The sequence below is a fragment of the Arachis hypogaea genome, chromosome 16 (assembly GCF_003086295.3).
Source record: "Arachis hypogaea cultivar Tifrunner chromosome 16, arahy.Tifrunner.gnm2.J5K5, whole genome shotgun sequence".
Taxonomy (NCBI): Eukaryota; Viridiplantae; Streptophyta; class Magnoliopsida; order Fabales; family Fabaceae; genus Arachis; species Arachis hypogaea.
In genome coordinates, this window is record NC_092051.1 from 76,003,521 (window position 1) to 76,012,340 (window position 8,820).

Sequence of the window (8,820 nt, forward strand, 5' to 3'; positions counted from 1 at the left end):
CCAGCCTCCTCACACAAACACAAGATAGTGCTAGGATAACCCAGCCAGCTGTCTTTTTGAACACCTTCAGCTATGTTTAAGATGTTCTTGGCTATGGTTTCTCCCACATCTATCTCCCCTCCTTTCATTATACAGTGGATCATTATAGCTCTGTTTAGTGTCACATCCGAGTTGTTTGAAGTGCAGATTAATGATCTTCTCACTATGTCATGCCATCCTTTTGCTTGAGGTATGAGATCATCCCTTTTGAGTTTGAGTGGTTGTTTGTTTGAGTCCAACACCCAGTCCGTGCCCACTTTGCATAGATCACTTAGAACGTCTACACATTTTGGGTCATATTTAACCCTCTCTTCATAGATAGGTTGCTTGAACCGTTTTGGTTTGGTTTTTAGCACTCTATTGATGGTGTCTGGGCCAAAGGAAACTACCACCCCTCGTACATAACTCAAGTATGGTTCTTCCTCATCATCTTTCTTTATGATATTGGCATAAAACTCATGGATGAGAAGCACACTTATAACTTGGGGTTGATCACAGAGAAGCTCCCATCCCCTTTTTCTAATCACTTTTTGTATGTCAGGATATTCTTCATCTTCTAGCTTAAAAGGCACCTCCGGGACAATGTCTCTGCCTCTGCTTGTCATCCAATTAAAGATTTATTCATGGTTTTGGGATTTAAACCTTCTTTCATCAAATGTGGGTTGCTCTTGCATGGGTTGCTTATCTTTCTTCCTCCTAGCTCGTGATGATGAGGCCATTGAATTGTGATGGCCGAATCTTCCCAACACCAAACTTGAAGCAAGGCTTGTCCTCAAGCACACAAGAAGTATAGCTGAGTGGGGCTTAGAATGATAGGTTTTAAGATAAGAAATGAAGGCTTGAAAATAATTGAAAAGGAGTTGTAGAATGAAGATGATACAGGTGGCTTAAAGGCCACGGTTTGTGAAACAAGGATGAAGCACAAGAAGAGTGTTTTCGGATGAAATAATTGGTGAAGTATGGTGATGGTATATATAGATGGGAAAGCAAAGTGAAGTGTATTTGTAGTTGCGGGGGGGTTCAACGTTACTTTGAATGGTGGAAGCATTGTCTAAATGGTTTGGTTGTGTCATGGGAAGCATGAATCTTCTAGCTAATGCATGTTGAGCACTCTTCCCAAAGTACAAACTCTAAGACACATGTGACTTCCTTTTTCTTCTATGTGCATATGTGAACTCCTCTCCCAAGATTCTCCATCACTTCTTTCTTTCCATTTCCTGCAACAAGAATTTAAAACCTTGAGATTCTTAACATGTTTTGACTTGTGCTTACAAATCTTTAATGAAATCCTAATGCAAAATTGATTAAACTAACAAATATTAATGATAAAAATTGTTTTCAGATGCTAAAAAAATAACTAAAATATTTTTTTTGAAAAAAAAATATATATATATATATATATATATATATATATATATATTTATATATTTTTTTCTTGCATTTTGTGTATGTGTGGACACCAAACTTAATTTGTAGCTAAGTGTTGCAAAAAGAAATTTTTGCAGTTGCTTCAAGGTTGGCCACACCAAACTTAGTGTTTTACATACACTAGATGCAAATTGTTATCTTTATTTTCTTAGATATATATGATGCAACCTCTCATTGTTGATTATTTAAAACATAAAAATAAAAGACTCCTCTGCATGGGTTGCCTCCCATGAAGCGCTTGTTTATTGTCCTTAGCTTGACAATGCCGCTTCCTTGCTCATGCTAAAAGTTGCACACTCTCTTCCTTGCTCCAGGGGCCACCAAGATAACGTTTCACCCTATGTCCATTGACTGTGAAGGTCTCTTTTGAAGTTTCATTAAGTAATTCCACATAGCCATGAGGGGATACTTTGGTGATGGTGTATGGACCCGTCCATCTAGATCTCAACTTCCCAGGGAAAATCTTTAGTCTTGAGTTGAATAGCAACACCTTTTGGCCTGGTTCGAATGTTCTTGGGGAGATCCTTTTGTCATGCCACCTTTTTGCTCTTTTCTTGTATATTCTGGCATTTTCATATGCCTCCAGTCTGAATTCTTCCAATTCATTGAGTTGTAGTAACCTCTTTTCTTCTGCTGCTTGAGCATCTAAATTCAAGAGTTTGGTGGCCCAAAAGGCCTTGTGTTCAAGCTCAACAGGTAGATGGCACGCTTTCCCATATACTAGCTGAAATGGAGATTTCCCTATGGGAGTTTTGAATGTTGTCCGGTATGCCCAAAGTGCATCATCCAGCTTCCTTACCCAATCTTTTCTTGTTGCTCCCACAGTTTTCTCCAAAATCCTCTTTAGCTCTCTGTTAGCAAGTTCAGCTTTCCCATTTGTCTGTGGATGATAGGGTGTGGCCACTTTGTGAGTAACTCCATATTTATGGAGAAGAGAATTTAATTGCTTGTTGCAGAAGTGGCTTCCCCCATCACTTATAAGTCCCTTGGGTACTCCAAATCTAGTGAAAATGTTTCTCTTTAGGAATTGCAAGACCACGTTGGTATCACATGTAGTGGTGGCTATTGCTTCTACCCATTTTGAAACATATTCCACTGCCACCAAAATCTATTTGAATGTGTAGGATGGAGGAAAAGGTCCCATGAAGTGTATTCCCCACAAGTCAAAGAGTTCCACTTCCAAAATAAACTTCTGAGGTATCTCATTTCTCCTTGTTAAACCTCTTGTTCTTTGGCATTCATTGCAATGGCTCACAAAGTCTCTAGCATCCTTGAATATGGAAGGCCAGTAGAAGCAACTTTGAAGCACCTTTGCAACAGTTCTTTCAGCTCCAAAATGGCCACCATAGCTTGAGTTGTGATAATGCCATAGTATGTCCTTCATCTCAACCTCCGGTACACACCTTCTTATCATTCCATCTGGGCACCTTTTGAATAGAAATGGTTCATCCCAAAAGAATAACTTAGCCTCATGTAATAGCTTCTTAACTTGTTGCTTTGTATACTCTTGTGGGATGCTCCTTCCTGCTTTGTAGTTGGCCATGTCTGCGAACCAAGGGGTTTGTTGAATTTGCAAGAGGTATTCATTTGGAAAATTCTCATTTACTGGTTGAGAGGTGTCTTGACTCGTCTCTTGTGGCAATCTTGATAGATAGTCAGCAACTTGATTCTCACTACCCTTTCTGTCCTTGATCTCAATGTCAAACTCTTGTAGAAGCAACATCCATCTAATTAGCCTTGGTTTGGCATCCTGTTTTGACATTAGATACTTGAGAACAGCATGATCAGTGTAAACTAAGATTTTGGATCCAATCAAATATTGCCTAAATTTATCAAAAGTATACACCACAACTAGTAGTTCTTTCTCCGTTGTGGTATAATTTCTTTGAGCTTCATTCAATACTTTGCTTGCATAGTAGATAACATGGTGCTTCTTGTCCTTTATCTGCCCCAGCACAGCACCAATTGCAAGGTCACTTGCATCACACATAAGTTCAAAAGGTAATTCCCAACTTGGGGGTGTGATAATTGGTGCTGTGGTGAGCTTAGCTTTTAGAGTCTCAAAGGCCTGTTTACATTCATCATCAAAGGAAAAAGGGTTGCTCACCACAAGCAAGTTGCTTAGTGGTTTTGCTATTTTAGAAAAATCTTTGATGAACCGCCTATAGAATCCAGCATGGCCCAAGAAACTTCTAACAGCTTTTACATTTCTTCGCATTGGAAGCTTTTCTATAATCTCTACTTTTGCCTTGTCCACCTCTATACCCTTTCTTGAAATTTTGTGACCAAGAACAATTCCTTCCGGTACCATAAAATGGCATTTCTCCCAGTTCAAAACCAAATTAGTTTCTTGGCACCTTTTCAAGACTAGAGTAAGATGGTGTAAGCAATCATTGAAAGAATCACCATAAACGGAGAAATCATCCATAAAGACTTCAATAAATTTTTCTACCATGTCTGAGAAGATTGATAGCATGCATCTCTGAAAGGTAGCTGGGGCATTACACAATCCAAATGGCATTCTCCTGTAAGCAAAAACTCCAAAAGGGCAGGTGAAGGAGGTCTTCTCTTGATCCATGGGATCAACCACGATTTGATTATACCCAGAATACCCATCAAGAAGACAGTAATAAGCATGGCCAGCCAACCTTTCGAGCATCTGGTCAACAAAAGGGAGAGGGAAATGATCCTTTCGTGTGGCATCATTTAGCCTCCTATAGTCAATGCACATCCTCCATCCTGTCACTGTTCTTGTTGGAATAAGCTCATTCTTCTCATTGACAATGACAGTCATCCCACCTTTCTTGGAGACTACATGCACTGGGCTGACCCATGGACTGTCAGAGATAGGGTAAATGATCCCAGCTTTACATAGTTTCAGTACTTCCTTTTGAACCACCTCCTTCATTATGGGATTTAATCTTCTTTGAGGTTGTACCACTGGTTTAGAATTTTCCTCCAAGAGTATTTTGTGCATGCATATGGCAGGGCTTATGCCTTTCAAGTCATCAATGGTCCACCCCAATGCATCCTTGTGAGCTCTCAATACTACAAGGAGTTTTTCTTCTTCCTCTGTACTCAATGTAGAGTTGATGATCACTGGAAAGATGTCCTTTTCACCAAGGAATGAGTATTTAAGATGAGGGGGTAATGGTTTCAACTCTTGTTGTGGTGCCTCTTCTTTCTTGGCTTCACTTGGTTCCCCAGGTGCTTCCAATTTGTTCTCTTCTTGTCTTTGAATGTCCCGGACTTCCTCCTATTTCACTTGACGGTTTGTTTCAAATACTTCTTCAACCAAAGAATCCACCACATCAACCCTCATGCAACTTTCTTTCTCAGTGGGATACTGCATTGATTTGAAGACATTTATGGTCATTTTCTCATCATGTACTCTGAAAATCATCTCTCTTTTTTCCACATCAATGATTGTTCTGGCTGTGGCCAAAAAGGGTCTACCAAGGATAACTGAGTTGCTCCCCTCTTCATCCATATCTAGGACCACAAAATCGACTAGGAATATAAAATTTCCCACTTTCACGAAGAGGTTCTCAACTACACCATTTGGTATTTTGATAGATCTGTCAGCAAGTTGGAGTGACATCCTTATGGGTTTCAACTCTTCTATCATCATTTTCTTCAGCATGGTGAGAGGCATTAAGTTAATGCTTGCTCCCAGGTCACAGAGTGATTTGTCAATGGCTATATTCCCAATTGTGCATGGTATGAGGAAGCTGCCTGGGTCCTTGAGTTTTGGTGGCAGTCCCCTCTGAATAATGGCACTACAATCTTGAGTGAGAATCACTGTTTCTTTTTCTTGCCAACTTCTTATTTTGGTGATTAATTCTTTAAGAAATTTCGCATATAATGGCATTTGTTCTAAAGCTTCTGCCAATGGAATGTTGATTTCATGTTTCTTAAAGATTTCCAAGAACCTTGGAAATTGTTGATCCTTCGTTCCTTTGTGTATGCTGGTTGGGTATGGAAGCTTGGGTACATAGGCTTTCACTCCTTCATTCTTGATCCCCTGTTGTGGCTTTACATCATCCTTGTTATTGGGGTGGCTATCTTGAGTGGTTGTCTTGCTTTGTGGCTTTTCATCTTCTTTGCTTTTTTGAAGTGTTGATGCCTTTTTCTTCATCTTGCTTGTCTACTGTGTCTTGCTCCTTGAGTTTTGTTGCTTCCTTGTTAGAAGTCTCTCCAATTACTTTGCCACTTCTTAACTGTAGAGCTTTACATTCTTCTCTTGGGTTAGGTATTGTATCACTTGGGAGGACGTTGGTTGGCCGTTCAGCTTGTTTGGCCAATTGTCCCACTTGCCATTCAAGGTTCTTCATGGTAACTTCATATCTCTCTTACCCTTTGATCAAAGTTTGAGTGGACTGAGAAATTGTTTGTAGGGCTGCCTCAAGACTTGAAATTCTATTATCATGATAGTCGGTTGGTGGTATGATGGGGGTGGATTGTTGTTGCTGGAAGTTGTTTGCAGGGCTAGTGTGGTAGTTTTTTGGGTTAGATGTTGGCGTGGGAATGTTATTTTGATGAGTTTGTGGATTGTTGTGAGGTGGTTGATATGTGTTTTGTGGTTTCTTGTATTGATTAGTGTGGTTAGATGAGTGACTTTGGTTGTGTGTGTTGTGGGAATGATTGGAGTTGTTGTTCTTCTGCCACTGGTTTTGATTATCACCCCATCTCAGGTTGGGGTGGTTCCTCCAGGATGAGTTGTATGTGTCACCATGGAAGTCATTTTGAAATGAACTTGAGGTATTTTGCATGTATTGAACTTGTTCTTGTTGCTGCCCAACATTGCCTGCTTCATTTTGACCCCATTCAATTGAAGCTTGATTTGTTGTGCTCACTGAAGCTAGTTGGAGGCCATCTATTCTCTTAGCCATTATTTCCATTTGTTGCTGGATTTGTTGGTGCATCAACTTGTTCTGTGCCAAGATTATGTCCACTCCTCTTAGTTCCAACACACCCTTCTTCTGAATAGGTTGGCGTTGCCTCTGATGAGCAAAGAAGTATTGGTTATTTATCACCATGTCTATGAGATTCTGAGCTTCTTCGGCTGTATTCATCAATTGTAGCGAGCCTCCTGCAGAGTAATCTAAGGACTCTTGAGATTTTTCAGTCAACCCTTCATAGAAATTTTGAAGTTTATCCCATTCACTGAACATCTCAGGTGGACATTTTCTAATCAGAGCTTTGTATCTTTCCCATGCCTCATACAATGATTCCCCATCCATTTGAGTGAACGTTTGCACCTCCGTTTTCAACCTGATGATCCTCTGAGGCGGATAGAACTTTGATAGGAATTTATTTACCAGATCATCCCAAGTGTTGATACTTTCTTTGGGAAATGTCTCCAGCCATTGAAATGCCTTGTCCCTCAAAGAAAATGGGAATAATAGTAGCTTGTAAACATCTGGATGCACACCATTTGTCTTGACAGTTTCACATATTCTTAGAAAGATAGATAGGTGTTGATTTGGATCCTCAAGGGGGCCTCCTCCATAGGAACAATTGTTTTGCATGAGAGTGATGAGCTGAGGCTTCAATTCAAAGTTGTTTGCATGAACATTGGGAGCGAGTATACTGCTCCGACAGTGTCTTGGATTTGGGAGAGTGTAAGAAGCTAGAACTCTCCTTTAAGGTGGGTTGTTATTGTTGGCAACTCCCTCAGCAGGGTTATGTGAGTTGCCCTCCATGACTTGGTCTTCTCCTTCTAAATCCTCCTCACCAATTATCCATTTTCCTGCTGCTTTTCTTCTTAACCTTCGGAGGGTTCTCTCGTCTTCAGGATTAAATCTCCTTGCCTCTGACATACACAAACACACAAACCAACAACACAAATGAAACACTCTATTGCTAGAGTGAAGTTAAAGTTAGCAAAACAAAATATCAAACAGTTAGTGGGCTTTAACAAGGAAAAGAAAAATGCTTAATCTAAACTACCATTTACTTAATCATTGTCAATCTCTTCCAATCCCCGGTAACGGTGCCAAAAACTTGATACGCAAAAATTAGAATTCACGTACAACCGGCAAGTATACCGGGTCGTATCAAGTAATAAAACTCACTAAGAGTGAGGTCAATCCCACAGAGATTGGTAGATTAAGCAACTTTAGTTAAATGGTAAATTTAGTCAAGCAAACACGGTTTTGATTTCATGAGATTTGTGATTTTTGAACATAATTGAAAAATTTAAATGGCAAGGAATTTAAAGAACTTGAATAATGAAGGCAAATTAAATGACTGAAAGTAAATAACGGAAACTTGGATTGCAAGAAACTTAAATGACATGGAAAATAAATTGCTAGAAAGTAAAGGTTGCAGAATTTTAAAGAGCAGAAGAGTAAATTGCAAGAAATAGATAAACAGAATATAAACGGCAAGAATGATAAATTGCAAAAAAGATAAAAGGGAATTGGGTAATGGGTATTCAAAGAACTAAAGAACAAAATAGATGAGAATTAATGAGGGAGAGATCATTAGGGATCAGAGATGCAAATTCTCATGAATTGATGTTGATCAATTCCTTCTCAATCATGCGTATAGATCCATGGCAGATTGTGGGTAATTGAGTCCCAATCTCTTGGTAACTCAATTTCTCTCAACACAACCAATTGCCACTCTCGTGATCTAATTGTTCATGAGAAGAGATGAAGTTCAATTTCTAATCCAAGCCACACAACTTCCAGAATCTCAACTAAGGGAGGTTACATCTCGCATACCAACCCAAAGTGTTTTGATCAAAGAAATCATGAAAGGATGAACTCTAAACTGAATTATGTAGCTCCTTTCTCAAGTTCACCACATAATTCATATAGATTCAATCCCTCTCTCGATGGTGATTAAATCTGTAAAGAACAAGAGTTTCCTCTTAGATGAACCACTTGAATTGAGAAGGAAAAGAAAAGTTATCAACCCATTCAAATGAGCAGAGCTCCTCCCCCTAATGAAAATGGGGTTTAGTGAATCATGGCTCTAAATTCAACAACAAATGAAAAAGTAAATATTAAAATTTAGTAGTGAAGAATATTGAAGAATGAAGAAGAAGTTCTTGAAAACTGGAATTCAAAATTTTCAAAAGAAAACAAAATAGAGGACGGGTAGAAGCAGTAAAATAGAAATGCTAGTTCTAAAATGTAAAAGTCTAAGTGTAAAAATTAAAAGTGTCTGAGAGCGTTCCCTAAAAGTACAAAATTATTCTCTGTTTATACTATTCCTAAAACTCCTTGAAATTCTCCTTTTAGGTTAGCAATTTGGGCCTTGCTCTTGTTGATTTTGCTTCATGAAAGAATTCTTGTCAAACAGAGGAAACAGGGCTTATTCTCATTGCTCTGGTCCAATGGC

At 39.1% G+C, this 8,820-nt stretch overlaps 1 protein-coding gene across 1 annotated transcript; it reads right to left on the reverse strand.

Moving 5' to 3' along the window:
• Window positions 1-1,744: 1,744 nt before the first annotated feature.
• LOC140180140 (uncharacterized) lies at window positions 1,745-5,605 on the reverse strand. The gene is made up of 3 exons (XM_072220550.1): window positions 5,067-5,605; window positions 2,723-3,290; window positions 1,745-2,191 (listed from the first exon to the last, which is right to left on the reverse strand). The coding sequence occupies exons 1-3, from the start codon at window positions 5,603-5,605 to the stop codon at window positions 1,745-1,747; spliced, it is 1,554 nt and encodes a 517-aa protein (XP_072076651.1).
• Between the last annotated feature and the right edge of the window lie 3,215 nt (window positions 5,606-8,820).

Bases quoted from the DNA above. Each gene is read 5' to 3' on its own strand.
- LOC140180140 (XM_072220550.1), bottom strand. From the start codon at position 5,605: ATGAAGAAAAAGGCATCAACACTTCAAAAAAGCAAAGAAGATGAAAAG. The intron at 3,291-5,066 runs GTCACTCCAACT...TGATAAATTTAG, and splicing joins GAGTTGAAACCCATAAGGAT to GCAATATTTGATTGGATCCA. The intron at 2,192-2,722 runs GTGAGCCATTGC...TCTCCATTTCAG, and splicing joins TCAAGGATGCTAGAGACTTT to CTAGTATATGGGAAAGCGTG.